The sequence below is a fragment of the Saccopteryx bilineata genome, chromosome 1 (assembly GCF_036850765.1).
Source record: "Saccopteryx bilineata isolate mSacBil1 chromosome 1, mSacBil1_pri_phased_curated, whole genome shotgun sequence".
NCBI classification, from domain to species: Eukaryota; Metazoa; Chordata; class Mammalia; order Chiroptera; family Emballonuridae; genus Saccopteryx; species Saccopteryx bilineata.
The window spans coordinates 407,503,114-407,519,558 of NC_089490.1; the positions used below are offsets into that span (position 1 = coordinate 407,503,114).

The 16,445-nt window shown below is 58.3% G+C and overlaps 2 protein-coding genes and 1 long non-coding RNA gene across 3 annotated transcripts; 2 read left to right on the forward strand and 1 right to left on the reverse strand.

Annotated features, from left to right (window-relative positions):
• Positions 1-698: 698 nt before the first annotated feature.
• Positions 699-4,117, reverse strand: DRD4 (dopamine receptor D4). The gene is made up of 4 exons (XM_066252447.1): positions 3,815-4,117; positions 2,319-2,431; positions 1,116-1,573; positions 699-1,007 (listed from the first exon to the last, which is right to left on the reverse strand). Exons 1-4 carry the CDS (start codon positions 4,100-4,102, stop codon positions 805-807), a joined length of 1,062 nt encoding a protein of 353 aa, XP_066108544.1. The 5' UTR covers positions 4,103-4,117; the 3' UTR covers positions 699-804.
• A 535-nt stretch (positions 4,118-4,652) lies between these two features.
• LOC136319103 (uncharacterized) lies at positions 4,653-15,247 on the forward strand. The gene is made up of 3 exons (XR_010728185.1): positions 4,653-4,711; positions 14,707-14,800; positions 15,190-15,247. It is a non-coding gene; the product is annotated as an uncharacterized lncRNA (long non-coding RNA).
• Positions 15,248-15,378: 131 nt separating this feature from the next.
• On the forward strand, positions 15,379-16,347 carry SCT (secretin). The gene is made up of 4 exons (XM_066254091.1): positions 15,379-15,503; positions 15,612-15,713; positions 15,868-15,960; positions 16,136-16,347. Exons 1-4 carry the CDS (start codon positions 15,424-15,426, stop codon positions 16,251-16,253), a joined length of 393 nt encoding a protein of 130 aa, XP_066110188.1. The 5' UTR covers positions 15,379-15,423; the 3' UTR covers positions 16,254-16,347.
• The last annotated feature ends 98 nt before the right edge of the window (positions 16,348-16,445 follow it).

The following is a 16,445-nucleotide window of genomic DNA, read 5'->3' on the forward strand; positions in this document are numbered from 1 at the left end:
GGCAGTTCTGCAACGCGGCCTCCCTGCGTGTGGCCCTCTGGCAGCAGCCTCCTCTCAGACCTGGCTCAGTGGGAGTGGGTGGCTCCGCTCTGTTTTCACGGGACAGTGGAGGGGGCCACCTTGGCTGGTCCTGGGAGAAGCAAGAGCTGGTCTGGGAGGGGTCTGACCACTGTTGGAAGGAATCTGGGCTCTCCAGGCACCCCCCTTGTGCAAGGCTCCTGCATGATGAACTGTCCACTCTCCCATTGAGAGCTGGGGAAACAGTCCAGTGGCCTGAGGGGAGGAAGCTGCTGGCTCAGAATGCTGGGGGCCCTGCAGCTGGTGCCCAGTGTGGGGCAGGGAACCTGTCACAGGAGGTGTGGGCCCTGTGGTGGCCCTGGGGGCAGTTCCAGGGAGCCGGCCCTCCCAGGCAAAGGCTGCTTCTGTCTGGATGCTTCTCCTGGGGCAGGCTGAACACTCCCTGAGGTCAAACCCATCAACCTCACCCCAGGAGCCCGGAGCTGGCCCTCCCACCCCACCCCACCCTGAGCTGGGAGCCAGTTTGTGGGGTCTATTCTCTGGACTTCCTCAGCAGGAAGGAAGGGGTTAACTGACCTGGTGAGGGGTCATTGGGGGCCTGGGCTGCACTTGGGGCAGAGTCTCCTTCTCCTTGGTCCCTCTTCCCGCCCGCACCCCCCCAGGAGCCTTCTGGGCGGCTGTTTAGGAAGGAATCCGTTTAATATGTGGTACAAAATCGTTCCCTCCCTTTGCCGTCCCCTCCCTTTGCCGGGTCGTGTCCCCGGGGGCACGGTGGGGAGCCGCTGCTCAGCAGCAGAGGCGCAGGGCCTTGCGGAAGACGTTGCGGAACTCTGCGTTGAAGACCGTGTAGATGACCGGGTTGAGGGCGCTGTTCAGGTAGCCCAGCCACGTGACCGCGCTGACCAGCCGCGGGGGCACGGCGCAAGTGGGACACAGCGCCCGCGTGATGTGCACGACGAAGAAGGGCGTCCAGCAGACCAGGAAGACCCCTAGGGCGGGGGGTGGGGGGTGTGAGTCAGGCCAGGACTTCTGCAGCTCCAGGAGCCCTGGGCACGGCCACCCTCCGCTCCGGGGGCCGCCCAGGGGCGGGTACCCACCGACCACCACGGGCAGGACCCTCATGGCCTTGCGCTCCCTGCTGGTGATCTTGGCGCGTGGCCTGCAGACCTGCGGCGGGGGCTCGGAGGGAACGGCGTCGGGGGGCGCGACAGCGTCCGGGGGCGGCGGGCCGGGGCCGCTGGGCCGGCGGGGCGTACGGCCGTGCAGTTTTGAGCGGCGGGCAGCCTCCCAGCGCCGCAGGCCCCGGAAGGTGGCCCAGTAGAGCAGCAGCATGAGCGGACAGGGCAGGAAAAAAGAGCACACGGACGAGTAGACCACGTAGTCGCGGTTCTCCAGGCGGCACACGGCGGGGTCGCGGCCCCGCGCGTCGTTGAGGCCACACAGCACGGGCGCCGCCACCGCCGCCGACAGCAGCCACGTGGCGCCGATGAGCAGCAGCTGACGCCCGCCCCGGCTCTGGCGGTTGTAGCTCAGCGGCACCGCCACTGCCACGAACCTGCGGGGAGTGCGGTGAGGGCGGCGGGATGTGTGCGGGGGCGGGGGGGGGGGGTGCAGGGGGCGGGGCGCGGCCGGGGGCGGGGCGGGGCGCGGCCGGAGGGGGCCAGGGGGCGAGGCGGGGCGCGGCCGAGGGGGGGGCTAGGGGGCGAGGCGGGGCGCGGCCGGGGGGGGGGCCGGGGGCGAGGCGGGGCGCGGCCGGGGGGGGGGGGCCGGGGGCGGGGCGGGGCGCGGCCGGGGAGGGGGGCTAGGGGGCGAGGCGGGGCGCGGCCGGGGGGGGGGGGGCCGGGGGCGAGGCGGGGCGCGGCCGGGGGCGGGGCCAGGGGGCGGGGCGGGGCGCGGCCGGTGGGGGGCCAGGGGGCGAGGCGGGGCGCGGCCGGGGGGGGGGGCTCGGGGGCGAGGCGGGGCGCGGCCGGTGGGGGGCCAGGGGGCGAGGCGGGGCGCGGCCGGGGGGGGGGGCAAGGGGCGGGGCTGCGGCGCTGCCGGGGGGGGGGGCTCGGGGGCGAGGCGGGGCGCGGCCGGGGGGGGGGCCAGGGGGCGGGGCGGGGCGCGGCCGGAGGGGGCCAGGGGGCGAGGCGGGGCGCGGCCGGGGGGGGGGGCTCGGGGGCGAGGCGGGGCGCGGCCGGGGGGGGGGGGCCAGGGGGCGGGGCGGGGCGCGGCCGGAGGGGGCCAGGGGGCGAGGCGGGGCGCGGCCGGGGGGGGGCAAGGGGCGGGGCTGCGGCGCTGCCGGGCAGTGGGCGGCCCACCTGTCCACACTGATGGCACAGAGGTTGAAGATGGAGGCGGTGCACAGCATGACATCCATGGCCATGAGCGTGTCGCAGAGGCCGGTGCTCAGCAGCCACACGCCGCCCTGGACCTGGACCACGAGGAGGGGGCGGGGCGGCAACAACAGACACAAGACCCGCTGACCCCTCAAGCCAGGCCCAGGCCGGCAGCCCTCTTCTCTCCCTGCACCCCCACCCCCACCCCGGGCTACCTTCCAAGTTAGAACGTGGAAAGGCCGAGGAGAGGTCGGGGCAGAGGGGAGCAGCGTGACGGCCTGAGGCGCTCAGGGTACTGCGAGTGCCCATTTCTGGGCAGGGCGGTGGAGAACGCGGCTGCCCTGGAATGAACCCCACCCCCTATTTTCTTCCCAGAGCACAGCTGAGAGTTGGTCCGTCTGGTTAAATCCTGTCACTGCTTGGGGACTTTGGACAAGCAGCTTCACTTTTGTGCCCTCACCTGTAAAGCCAGGGTGATGATGGTACCCATGTTATTGTCCGGAGGATACATGAATTAAAAAGTATAAAAGCCTGGGCACTGTGCCAGCGCCACTACCAAGGGCAAAGGGGCAAATAGATGCCCCCCCTTCTAAATCCCGTCCCGCTGATTTGGGACGATTAGGAGCTTAAGACCGTCACTGTGACGTCTGTTTGTGGCTCTCGGGGAATGGCAGGTCATGTGTGTGTGTCCTTGTCCTACTAGCCTCTGCCCCAACCCTTCCTGATATACTGTTTCCACTTTAGAAAAACCGAGGCTCCCTGCCCTCAGCCTGGCCCTAAGCAGCGTTGTTCTGCCCAAACCTCAGAGCAGAGAAGGCTGGCACCAAAAGGGACCCACCAAAGTGCCAAACTTGGTTAGCACTAAGGCTCCTGGCCCCGGTTCTGGGCAGGGGCTTTAGACTCCACAGCTGCCCCTTCCCTCAATTCTGCCGTCCCCCTCAGTCCTCTCCTGTCTCGCCACTCACTGCCCCTGTCACTGCAGGCTGTCATCTGTGCGTGAGTGAGTGTCTCCTTCCACGGGGTGCACTAGTGTGTGTGTTTCTGGTCACGCGTGGCTGTGGCCTGTGCAGGGATGTATGTGTGTCCGTGCCCCAGGGGGAGCCAGCAGGGGTAAGCCTGAGTCTGCCTGTCTGTCCAGCTGGCTCCCCTGGGGGGTGGAGCTCGGCTGAGGGTGGTGGGTGAGTGGCTAGACCGCCAAAGTCGCCTGTTTGTGGGATCTCTGCCTTGAAGGACAGAGGAATCTCTTGGGTAACAGACGTTGAGACGGGAAGGGAGAGAAACAGGAGTGCGGATAGACAACAAAGCCAGCTGATGGACGACGAGATGGGGAGGGATGGGCCCGGAGGGGGACCAGGAACTGTGCCCAGCTAGAAGTTCCTGGAACGGCAAGAGGCCGGGTCGCGCTGGGTCCTCGCGTGTACCGGGACAGGGGACAAAGGAGCAGACGAGGCGAGTCGCGCGGTCGTGGACGCGCTCACCTCGGAATAGACGAAGAGCGGCAGCACCAGCAGGGCGAGCAGCAGGTCCGCGGCCGCCAGGCTCACGATGAAGTAGTTGGTGGGCGTTTGCAGAGAGCGCTCGGCTGCTACGCTCACGCACACGAGCGAGTTCCCCGCGAGCACCGCGCCGATGAGCAGCACGCCCCCCACCAGCGCCGCCGCCGCCCCAGGTCCCGCCAGCCCGGCCGGCGCCCCCGCGCCGCCGCCCGCCCCGGGCCCGCGCCCCGCCAGCAGCCCATCCGCGTCCCCGGTGCTGCGGTTCCCCATGGCGCCCCGGCCCCAGGCGCCCCGGCGGGCGCTCAGCACCGCGGACAGTGCCCAGGCCGCGACCCCGGGAGCTCCGCCCCTCGGGCACGCCCCAGCCGGGCCTTGGTCCCGCCCGATCCGCCGGGCTGGGTGGGCCCGGGTGCGCTCCGGGTTGCGCACTCTATTTGCCCATCTTGGACTTTGGGGGACGAGCAGGTGGACCAATGCCACGGCCAAACGAGATGCGAGTTGAGCGAGGGGATTGGCACGGGCGGGCCCAGCTCAGGGTCTGGGTGGGGCTCGCGGGTCTGCGCCCCGGGAAACCAAAGGAGAGGACAGATGGACTGGACCGTACCCGAGGCGCGTGAGCCCCCACGCCAGCCCCGTCCCATCCGGTCGCGGAGATCCTGAAGTCCCTACAAGCGCTCAAGATAGGTGTCCCCTCCCAGGGATGCTCCCGCAGGCGCCTCGAGGCGTTAGCGAGGCCGGTTCTCACTCAGTCCTGTTCACGCGGGTTGGAGGACATACTTCTCAGGTTCCGCCAGATACGGGGAGACCCGAGCCCCCAGCTCCGCCTGCTGCTGGTCCCCGGGATCCAGGCTCCGCCCCCTGAGCTTCTGAAGATCCAAGGTGCGTGAGGCACGAGGTCCATCCTTACCCTCCCTCCTGCACCCCTCTGACCCCACCCCCGAGTGCCCTGGTGCGTCCCCCCACGATGATTGCAGACTCCTGGGCTCTGCTCCCCATTCCCGGAAGTCACCTCTCTTCTGGAACCCGGGGTCACCCTCAGACACTGCCTGACCCTCCATCCTCCAGGCGGGCAGCTAGCCGAGTGGTCAATTCCAACCCTGCTCCAACACCGCGGAGCGTGCCCTTGAGCAGGTGTGCGTCTCCATCAGTGTAACACTTCCAACAGGGGCAACGGTGCTGACCGCACAGCCTGACTCACCTGAGATAACCTGAGGGCGGGGGGGGGGGGATGAGAGTTCAGGGAGCTTAGCGATGCCTGGTCACAGAGGAAAGAAAAGCCTTGGGGAGAACCCCCTCTCGCTCGGCACCCCACACCCCTCAGATTCTCCGGCGGCATCGCCCCACCTGCCAACACAGGACTGGGAGCCGCGAGGCTGGCGGAGGGTCCCCGCTGCACACGCGGGTCAGATCGCCTGTGGAACACGTCCCCGGCTGTGCGGGCGTTCCTCTGCCCCGTTGCAGATACACACACAGCAAGTGTGCAGGGAAAATGTATTACAGCAGAAATTTTCACTATGGATTTCCTTACGCCGTAGTGACACCTGGTGTGGAGCCCGGCCGTGGGAGGGGCCAGGAAAGGGGGCTGTTCAGCTGCGCTGTTGCCCTGTGCGACCCTCCGGTGTGGGTGCCAGGGGAATGCTGGCTTCATAAAATGAAGCCCCTTTCCTTCCATTTTCTGTGATAGACTGCATAAAATTGATACTAACCCTTCCATAAGTATGGGAGTAACCTGCCAGTGAAGACATCTGGGTCAAGAATTTCTTTGTTAGACAGGGTTTTGCTGTGAAGTCAGTTTCTTTCTTCTTTTTTCTTTTTCTTTCTTCAGAGACAGAGAGAGTCAGAGAGAGGGACAGATTGGGACAGACAGACAGGAATGGAGAGAGATGAGAATCATCAATCATCAGTTTTTCGTTGTGACACCTTAGTTGTTCATTGCTGGCTTTCTCATATGTGCCTTGACCGCAGACCTTCAGCAGACCGAGTAACCCCTTACTCAAGCCAGCGACCTTGGGTCCAAGCTGGTGAGCTTTTGCTCAAACCAGAAAGCCCTGGCCGGTTGGCTCAGCGGTAGAGCCTCGGCCTGGAGTGCGGGGGACCCGGGTTCGATTCCCGGCCAGGGCACATAGGAGAAGCGCCCATTTGCTTCTCCACCCCCACCCCCTCCTTCCTCTCTGTCTCTCTCTTCCCCTCCCACAGCCAAGGCTCCATTGGAGCAAGGATGGCCCAGGCGCTGGGGATGGCTCCTCAGCCTCTGCCCCAGGCGCTAGAGTGGCTCTGGTCGCGACAGAGCGACGCCCCGGAGGGGCAGAGCATCGCCCCCTGGTGGGCAGAGCATCGCCCCTGGTGGGCGTGCCGGGTGGATCCTGGTCGGGCGCATACGGGAGTCTGTCTGACTGTCTCTCCCCGTTTCCAGCTTCAGAAAAGTACAAAAAAACAAACAAACAAACCAGATGAGCCCGTGGTCAAACTGGCGACCTTGGGGTCTCGAACCTGGGTCCTCCGCATCCCAGTCTGACACTCTATCCACTGTGCCACCGCCTGGTCAAGCTCTTTTTAAAAATTCTATTAAAAAAATTTCCATTGAGGCCTGACTTGTGGGGGAGCAGTGGATAAAGCGTGGATAAAGCGTCGACCTGGAATGGTGAGGTCACCAGTTCGAAACCCTGCACTTGTCTGGTCAAGTCACATATGAGAGTTGATGCTTCCTGTTCCTCCCCTTTCTCTCTCTCTCTCTCTCCTATCTAAAATGAATTTTTAAAAATTTCCATTGATTTGAAAGTGAGAGAAGCATCAGCTCTTTGTTTCACTTCGTTGCTCCATGTAGTTGTGCACTCATTGATCGCTTCTTGTAGATGCCGTGACCTGGGGTCAAACCCACAACCTCTGGTGTGCCAGGTCGACATTTTATCCACTGAGCCACCCGGCCAACGCTCCCTTATCTTTTTTTATACCTGCAAGGTCTCTGGTGACAACACCTCTTTCATCCTGTATATTTGTAAATTGTAAAAACTTTTTTAATATTCAGTGAGAGGAGAGGAGGCAGAGACAGACTTCTACATGTGCCCTAACCAGGATCCACTTGGCAAGTCCACTAGGGGGCGATGCTCTGCCCATCTGGGGTCCTTCCTCCCTTGCTTAGCAGCTGAGTTCTTCTTAGCGCCTGTGGTGGAAGCCATGGAGCCATCCTCAGCACCTGAGGCCAACTCGCTCCCGCTGAGCCATGGCTGTAGGAGGGAAAGAGAGAAAGAGAGAGAGAAGCAAGAGGCGGAGGGGTGGAGAAGCAGATGGTTGCTTCTCCTCTGTGTCCTAAAATCAAACCTGGGACATCCACACACTGGGCCAACGTTCTACCACTGAGCCAACAGGCCAGAGCCAAAAGCAGAACTATTTCAACTTGCAGGTGATACTATGCATAGAAAAAATTTTAAAACCACAAAATCTGTCAAAGCTAATAAAATCAGCAAATTCACGGAATATAAGTGAACATATAAAAATTAGTTACTGATAGTGTATCAGGCTTCCCCAAACTACGGCCCGCGGGCCACATGCGACCCCCTGAGGCTGTTTATCCGGCCCCCCACCACACTTCCAGAAGGGGCACCTCTTTCATTGGTGGTCAGTGAGAGGAGCACTGTATGTGGTGGCCCTCCAATGGTCTGAGGGGCAGTGAACTGGTCCCCTGTGTAAAAAGTTTGGGGACCCCTGAATGCTATCAGTGAACAATCCAAAAATAAAGTTAAGAATATCATTCATTTGCAGTAGGATCAAAAATAATAAAATACTTAGGAATAAATTTAACCCAGTTGAAAGACTGGTCCATACTCTGAAAACTACAAAACACTGCTGGAAGAGGTTAAAGAAACACAAATATGGGCCTGACCTGTGGTGGCGCAGTGGATAAAGCGTCGACCTGGAAATGCTGAGGTTGCCGGTTTGAAATCCTGGGCTTGCCTGGTCAAGGCACATATGGGAGTTGATGCTTCCAGCTCCTCCCCCCTGTCTCTCTCTTCTCTCTCTCTCTCTGTCTCTCTCTGTCTCTCTCTGTCTCTCTCTCTCCCTCTCTCTCTCCTCTCTAAAATGAATAAATAAAAAGAAAAGAAAAGAAAAGAAACACAAATATGTAAGGCTAGCTAGTGTTCATGGATGGGAAGACTTAATACCATGAGGATGGCCTTTTGCAGCCCTGGCTAGTTAGGTCAGTGGGTTAGAACCTTGACTGGAAACCTCAAGGTTGTGGGTTTGGTTCCCAGTCAAGACACATATAGGAAGCAACCAATGAATGCTTCCCTTTCTCTCTCCCCCTTTTTCTCTCTGTCTTTCTGAAACTAATCAATACAAATTAAAAAATATAAGATAAAAAGATGGGCTTTCTCACCAAACCAGTATACAATTTTATAGACTCACTATCAAAACCCCAGTGGCTTTTAAAAAAAAAATTTTAAAGCCAATCCTAAAATTCATACAATCCCTACCCAGATAGCTTGGTTGGTTAGAGAGCATCGTTCCAAAGCACAGAGGTTGCCGGTTCGATCCCAGGTCAAGGTGCACACAGGAATAGGACAATGTTCCTGTCTCTTTCTATCTCCTTTTCTCTCTCTTAAAAATCAATATATAATATTTTTAAAATTTCAAATAAAATTGTGATGAAACCAAATAACCAAAACTATCTTGGAGCTCTGGCCATTTGGCTCAGTGGTAGAGCGTCGGTCTGGCGTGCAGGAGTCCCGGGTTCGATTACTGGCCAGGGCACACAGGAGAAGCGCCCATCTGCTTCTCTACCCCTCCCCCTCTCCTTCCTCTCTGTCTCTCTCTTCCTCTCCCGCAGCTGAGGCTCCATTGGAGCAGAGTTGGCCCGGGCACTGAGGATGGCTCCATGGCCTCTGCCTCAGGTGCTAGAATGGCTCTGGTTGCAACAGAGCGACGCCCCAGATGGGCAGAACATCGCCCCCTAGTGGGCATGCCGGGTGGATCCCGGTCGGGCGCATACAGGAGTCTGTCTGACTGCCTCCCTGTTTTCAACTTCAGAAAAATACAAAAAAAAAACCCAAAAAACATAAAAAAAATCTTGGAAAATAAAACACACAAACACAACAAAAAATCAAAGTTGTAGTACTCACACCTCTTTATTTCTTTTATTTTTATTTTAGTGAGAGGAGGGGAGGCAGAGACAGACTCCTGCATGTGCCCTGACCAGGATCCACCCAGCATGCCCACCAGGGGGCGATGCTCTGCCCATCTGGGGTGTTGCTCTGTTGCAACCAGAGGCATTCTAGCGCCTGAGGCAGAGGCCATGGAGCCATCCTCAGCGCCCGGGCCAACTCTGCTCCAGTGGAGCCTTGGCTGCGGGAGGGGAAGAGAGAGACAGAGAGGAAGGAGAGAAGGAGGGGTGGAGAAGCAGATGGGTGCTTCTCCTGTGTGCCCTGGCCGGGAATCAAACCCAGGACTTCTGCACGCCAGGCCGATGCTCTACCACTGAGCCAACTGTCTAAAGCCTTAATTTCAAAACGTGTTACAAAGCTACTGTTGTCAGAATAGTGTGGTCCTGGAATAAAGGTAGACACAAAGGTCAATGAAGTAGAATTGAGAATTCAGAAATAAGCCCTGGCCAGTTGGCTCAGCGGTAGAGCATCGGCCTGGCGTGCGGGGGACTCAGGTTCGATTCCCGGCCAGGGCTCACAGGAGAAGCGCCCATTTGCTTCTCCACCCCACCCCCCTCCTTCCTCTCTGTCTCTCTCTTCCCCTCCTGCAGCCAAGGCTCCATTGGAGCAAAGATGGCCCGGGTGCTGGGGATGGCTCCTTGGCCTCTGCCCCAGGCGCTCAAGTGGCTCTGGTCTGGCAGAGCGTCGCCCCGGAGGGGCAGAGCATCGCCCCCTGGTGGGCAGAGCGTTGCCCCCTGGTGGGTGTGCCGGGTGGTTCCCGGTCGGGCGCATGCGGGAGTCTGACTGTCTCTCCCTGTTTCCAGCTTCAGAAAAATACAAAAAAAAAAAAAAAAAAGAGAGAGAGAATTCAGAAATAAACCCCCTACACCTCTGATCAATTGATTTTCAACAAGGGTGTCAAGACTATTCACTGGGGAGGGAAATGTTTTTTCAACACAGAGGTAGGGACAATTGGATATCCACGTGCAAAACAATGAAGTTGGACACTTCCCTCACACCGTGTGCAAAGATGAACCCAATATGGGTCCAAAACATACATATACAACCTAAAACTATAAAACTCTTGGGAGAATTTAACCAGGTGGTGGTGCAGTAGATAGAGCATCAGCCAGGGATGCTGAGGACCCAGGTTTGAAACCCCAAGGTTGCCGGCTTGAGGCCGGGCTCACCAGCTTGAGTGTGGGGTCACTGGCTTGAGTATGAGATCATAGACATGACCTCATGGTTGCTGGCTTGAGCCTAAGGTCGCTGGCTTGAGCCTAAGGTCGCTGGCTTGAGCAAGGGGTCACTGGCTTGGCTGGAGCCCCCCCCCCGCCCCAGTCAAGGCACATCTAGGAAAGCAATCAATGAACAACTAAGATGCCACAAGGAAAAATTGATGCTTCTCATCTCTCTTCCTGTCTGTCTGTCCCTCTCTCTCTCTAAAAAAAAAATAATAAAAAAAAGAAACCAAAAAACTCTTGGAAGAAAATATAGGGGTAAATCTTCATAATCTTAGGTTTGGCAGTGGCTCCCTGTGTTCACCAGCCATAAACTATTCACATGTTCTCTGTGCCTCTCAGGTCCCTGCTCTGAAAGGCCCACATTCGGCCGCCTCACCAGTGCCTCGCCTCAGCGCCCCCCTCCCCACGCCCCCCCCACAGCTGTCCACTGGGCTCTTTCCCGCGGCTCGGGGTCCGGTAAGTCAGCTTTGCTCCCACAACAGGTTTCCTCCGTGATCTTTGTGCAGGAACGGATAATCGACAGCCCCTTTCACTCTGAGCGATATATATTGACTCCTTTTAGATAAAATAATACAGTTTCTGTGATCTGCTCCAAAATTAATCTGAATAAAAAGAAAATTAAAAAAGAGAGAGAGAGATAGAGGCCCTGGCCGGGTAACTCAGCCGGGAGCACCGTCCCGCTACACCAAGGTTTCAAGTTTAATCTCCAGTCAGGGCACAGCAAGAGTCTGCCAATGATGAGTGAATAAGTGGAACAACACTCCGGTCTCCCTCTCTCTCTCTCTCTCTCCCCCTGGCTTGCTGGTCAATCTCCTCTCTCTCTCTCTCTCTCTCTCTCTCTCCTCCCTAAAAATCAATTTAAAAGAGGCCTTGGCCGGTTGGTTCAGTGGTAGAGCGTCGGCCTGGCGTGCGGAGGACCCGGGTTCGATTCCCGGCCAGGGCACACAGGAGAGGCGCCCATCTGCTTCTCCACCCCTCCCCCTCTCCTTCCTCTCTGTCTCTCTCTTCCCCTCCTGCAGCCAAGGATCCACTGGAGCAAAGATGGCCCAGGCGCTGAGGATGGCTCTGTGGCCTAAGCCTCAGGCGCTAGAATGGCTCTGGTAGCAACAGAGCGACGCCCCAAGATGGGCAGAGCATCGCCCCCTGGTGGGCATGCAGGAGTCTGTCTGACTGCCTCCCTGTTTCCAACCTCAGAAAAAAAAAAAAAAAAAAAAAAAAAAAAAAAAAAAAAAAGAAGATGGAGTAGATAAGGTTGGTTATAAATAGTTGAAGGTGAGTCATTATACTATTCGGCAGGGGTCCCCAAACTTTTTACACAGGGGGCCAGTTCACTGTCCCTCAGACCGTTGGAGGGCCGCCATATACAGTGGTCCTCTCACTGACCACCAATGAAAGAGGTGCCCCTTCCGGAAGTGCGGCGGGGGCCGGATAAATGGCCTCAGGGTGCCGCACGTGGCCCACGGGCCATAGTTTAGGGACGCCTGCTATTCGGTCTACTTAGGCATGTTTTAAATTCTCTATAATAATAGACAAGTTATTGTTATTTTCTTTAATCTTTTTTTTTTTAGATTTTATTTATTGATTTTTAGAGAAAGCAAAAAGGAAGAGAGAGAGGGAAAGAGAAAAAAAGGGGGAAGAAGCATCAGGAGGCATCAACTCATGGTAGTTGCTTTCTATATGTGCCTTGACCAGGCAAGCCCAGGGTTTTGAACCGGTGACCTCAGCATTCCAATTCCAGGTCAACGCTTTATCCACTGCACCACCATGGGTCTATTGTTATTTCTCTACTCCTAACAGGGGATGTTCACTAAGGCCACAGGGAGGAATCCTGGGAGCATTCCCAGTCGTAGTGGATGTCGTGCTGGGGTCCGCCTCCTGCGGCTGGAGGAAGGTGAGAAGAGTGGTGTGCGTAAGGGTTTGAGAGACATTATTCTTTTCAGCACCCGCCTACCACACCCTCATTTGGAAATAAGAGTAGTACGAGTCACTTAAATTTGACATTTAAATCATGGTTCAGACAAAAAATGGCGTAGAGGATATTTTCTGTGTTTTGCCTGTTCAGAGAATGACACTCACAGAGAACCGTATTTTTAGCTGTGCTGAGAATTCCCTTCCTGCGTTCCACGCTGGAAAAATGAACCCTGTTATTCTTTCTTAGAGTCCTGGGTCCTGAAATTGGACTTATTAGGATCCCCCAGCAGAGTGAAGCCCGATTTGAGCCTTTGAACGACCGTTCACAGAAGCTGACTTTTCCATTTCCATTGGCATTTCAAGAAAGGACCCAGCTCAGATCCCCATCCTGAGAATGGTGGGTCCTTCGCTTCTATCCGTGGGCTGGATGTGGCATTGTGTCATTGTAGCTGGCATCATTTGCTGTTTCTAAGTAGTGTCCACACTGGGAAGACAAGGTTTGGGCTGCAGAGTGCTCCTTGGGTCATCTCTTTCCTGGTTCCAGCTGCCCGGTGGGACACGGAGAAACCTGGACACCCCACCCTACCCTGACCACACTTCAGCACGACTGTCACCTTACCAAGACAGCTACAGCGTGGCTTTGTGGGGACACGGGGAAATCTAAGCAGCAGGGACTGTGGGTGACAGCCTTTTCGGAGGAGATGAAGGCACTCACAGAATCCTCTGTGACAGGGACATACAGGAGAGAGCCTCTCCTCGGCCTCAACCCTGTCCGGCTCCTTTCACTCAGGACGCACCTCACCCTCGCTCTGTCCCTCACGGCAGCGACTGGTGGTGACCTCCTGCAGGCATGACCCAAGTTGCCCTGGCTGTGGATGTGACCACAGAGGGAGTTCTTTGGGGTGACACAGTGTTTTGTATCCCAATCATGGTGGTGCTCACGCAGACCCGTGCATCTGTCAACATTCATTTTTAACCAAATATGAATTTTACTGTATGTTGATTTTCAAAGCCAATTTTACTGCATGTTTGTTTATTTATTTTTTTAAATAAGAAGATTTTTCTTAGGAAGATCTGCTTGGTGACTTGAGTGTCAGAGGTGCTAAGAAAGTGAGCCAATTAAATTAGTACTTGGAACATTCTCAGGAATGTAATCAGTCAAGGTGTTTAAAGTTTAGAAGATTTTAGTCCCCGGCCAGTTAGCTCAGTGGATAAAGCATCAGCCCAGGGTTTGGACATCCTGGATTCAATTCCTGGTCAGGGCACACAGGAGAAGTGACCATCTGTTTCTCTCCCCTTCCTTTTCTCTCTTCTCTCCCTCTTCCCCTCCCACAGCCAGTGGCACGATTGGTTCGAGTGTTGGTGGGCACTGAGGATGGCTTGGTGGGTCCAAGTGCATCAGCCTCAGGCACTAAAAATAGCTCGATTGGTTTGAGCAACGGCCCTAGGCAGGGGTTACCGGGTGGATCCCAGTTGGGGCGCATACGGGAGTCTGTCTCACTATCTCCCCTCTTCTCATTAAAAAAAAAAAAAAAAAAAAAAGATTTTAATCTGCCATATTTGTGCAAGAACAAGTCACGCCAGTTGTTTACTTGTAAATGAAACAAGACACTGCACACCCACCAGAAGGGCCAGAGTCCAGAGCCCTGACACTCCCAGTGCCGGGGGACACGGAGCAGCAGGCGTCTCCCTCGCTGCTGTGGGGGTGCAGGGGGTGCAGCTGCTTTAGAAGGAGGTTTGGTGACTTCTCACAAAACCAAACGTCCAGCAAAGGTGCTCCCAGGCGTTCACCCGAAGGAGCTGGACGTTCACGTCCACTCAAACCTGCACAGGCTGTTCACAGCAGTTCTAGTCACAGTCGCCCAGACCTGGGAGTGACAGAGATGTCCTTCAGCGGGTGATGGATAAACACACTGCGATCCACCCAGACAGTGGATTATCATTCCGTGATCACGAGAAACGAGCTATCAGGTCATGAAGAGACATTCCCTTAAACGCTTACTACTAAGGAAAAGAAGCCAGTCTGAAAAGGCTACACACACCCTGTGTGATTCCAACTCTGTGACAGTCTGGGGAAAAGGCAAAGAGCTATGGGGACATGAAAAGATCAGCGGTTGCCAGGGGTTAGCGGGGAAGGGGCGAACAGGTGAGCACAGAGGACTTTTAGGGCAGGGAAACGACTCTGAATGAGATTGCAGTAGTGGACACATGTCATCTCACAGCTGTCCTAACCCACAGAATGTGTACGGCACCAAGAGCGAACCCTCCAGTAAACCGTGGACTTGGTTAATAATAATGTATCATTATGGATTCATCAGTTGTAACCAATATAGCACCAATGCAGGAATAGGGGAGACTGGGATGGGGCTGGCGACGGCTATTTCAGCTCAAATTTCCTGTCCCCCGAAAACTGCTCTGAAAAAAAAAAAGTTTACGAATTGTATTTAAAATGCATGCCAAGTTTAACACAAGAATTACCGGCTTATAACTTCATTAACTAGGTTTATAATTTATGTTTAAGGATTTCATGCGTACGGGCTTTTAAAAAGCTTAACTTAATCCGGTATTGATTAAACCACAGGAACCCAGCTGCCCTCGCCTGGTCCACCCCCTCTTCGGGCGTCTCCACCTCTGATCGCTGCTGACACGGGCTCAGGTCCCAGCTGCCTCTAAAAGTACAAACGCGAGGTGGGGGGGGGGGGCTCGGCTCTGATCTGCACCCCACCGGCTGCACTCACCCACCCACCCGATCTCTCTTCCCACCCCTCCCCCGCAGTGAGTGGCTGTGAGGTCGCGGGTCCGCGCCCCGCCATCCCCCGCGCACCGCGCACCACCTGCCTCGCGGCCTCTGGCCGCCTCATTTTAGGTCCCAGCCGGGACCCCCGCCCCCGCCCCCGATCCCACCTCCGAGGCCCCTGGCGCCGAGGCTCCGAGGCTTTGCACTGGCCGTTCCAGCCGCGCCGCAGCCCCCCGCCAGGACGAGCTCCCTCCTGCGGTCCCCAGCCCTCGCGGGCCCGCCGTCAGCTCCTGGCTGACCGCCACCCCCACCTCTCCACCTGCCCAGGGGCGCCAACGCGGCGGGACTTGGGGACGGGCGGCCAGTCCGCGTGACAGCTGGGGGGGCGGCCCTGACCTTCCCGCAAATCGATGGGGCGCGGCCGGCCGCCGGGGCTGCACGGAGCCGGGGCGGCGCTGTCCCCCCAGCCCCCTCCGGCCCGCCCCGCGGCAAGCGCCACTATAAGGGCCGCGCGGGGCTCGGGGCCGAGGGAACAGCGCTCAGCACCCCCCGGCGCCCACCATGGCGCCCCGGCCCCTGCTGCTGCTGCTGCTGCTGCTGCTGCTGCTCGGGAACGCCGCCGCGCGCCCCGCGCCCCCCAGGTGAGTCTCGTCGCCCCTCGGGCCCACCCGCCCTGGCCCCGCGCCCGCCCACCACCCCGGCCTGGCTCTCACCCTCCTGCGGCCCCGCACCCCCACCTCACCCCCCAGGGCCCCACGACACTCGGACGGGACGTTCACCAGCGAGCTCAGTCGCCTGCGGGAGAGCGCGCGGCTGCAGCGGCTGCTCCAGGGTCTGATCGGCAAGCGCAGGTGAAGGCGCTGCCCCGGGGACTAGGCGCACACCTGCCTCGCGGTGGGGGCCGACTGAGGGCGGGGGGGAGGCCGGCCCTGCATGGGGGTGCCCCTCAGCCTCCGTCTCTTCTCTCCAACTCCAGAACTAATTCTGATTTGGGGTGGGGGGCAGCGAGCAGGACGCAGAGAACAGCGCATCGGGGGCCAAGTCTGCAGAGGGCCCCCTCTGCCTGCTGTGGTCCAACGTGCCGGCCCTGCAGGCCTGGTGAGCACCCCGGCCGGCTGTACCCCCACCAGCAGTTCCTGCCACACACAGCCCCTAACCCTCCTCCCTTGGGTGACCTGGGGCCAGGGGTCTGGGGAGTGGAAGGGAGTCAGTTGACCAGCTGGGCGGGGTCGCCAGCTTCAAGCCCCAGCCTCTCACCTGGCTGCCCCTGCAGGATGCCCCTGAAGGTTGCCCTGGACCAAGCCTGGTCTACCCTGCTGCCTTCTGGACCGAGGTCTGCGGTCATGGCCTCAGACCCCGCCATCCCTGCGAAGACCCAGATAAAGCCCTGAGGACAAAGGAATCACCCTGGCCGGGACCAGGGCAGCCTGCACAGGGAGGGGAGGTGCGAGGGGTGCACTTGTCACCAATAAAGGAGGAATTGAGACCCTGGCCTGCTGAGCTCCCTCTGTGTGCCGTCTGGGTACCGTCGAGGCATCCCTGCAGGGCGGAGCTGTCAGCGGGGAAGAGGCCCCATCCAGGGA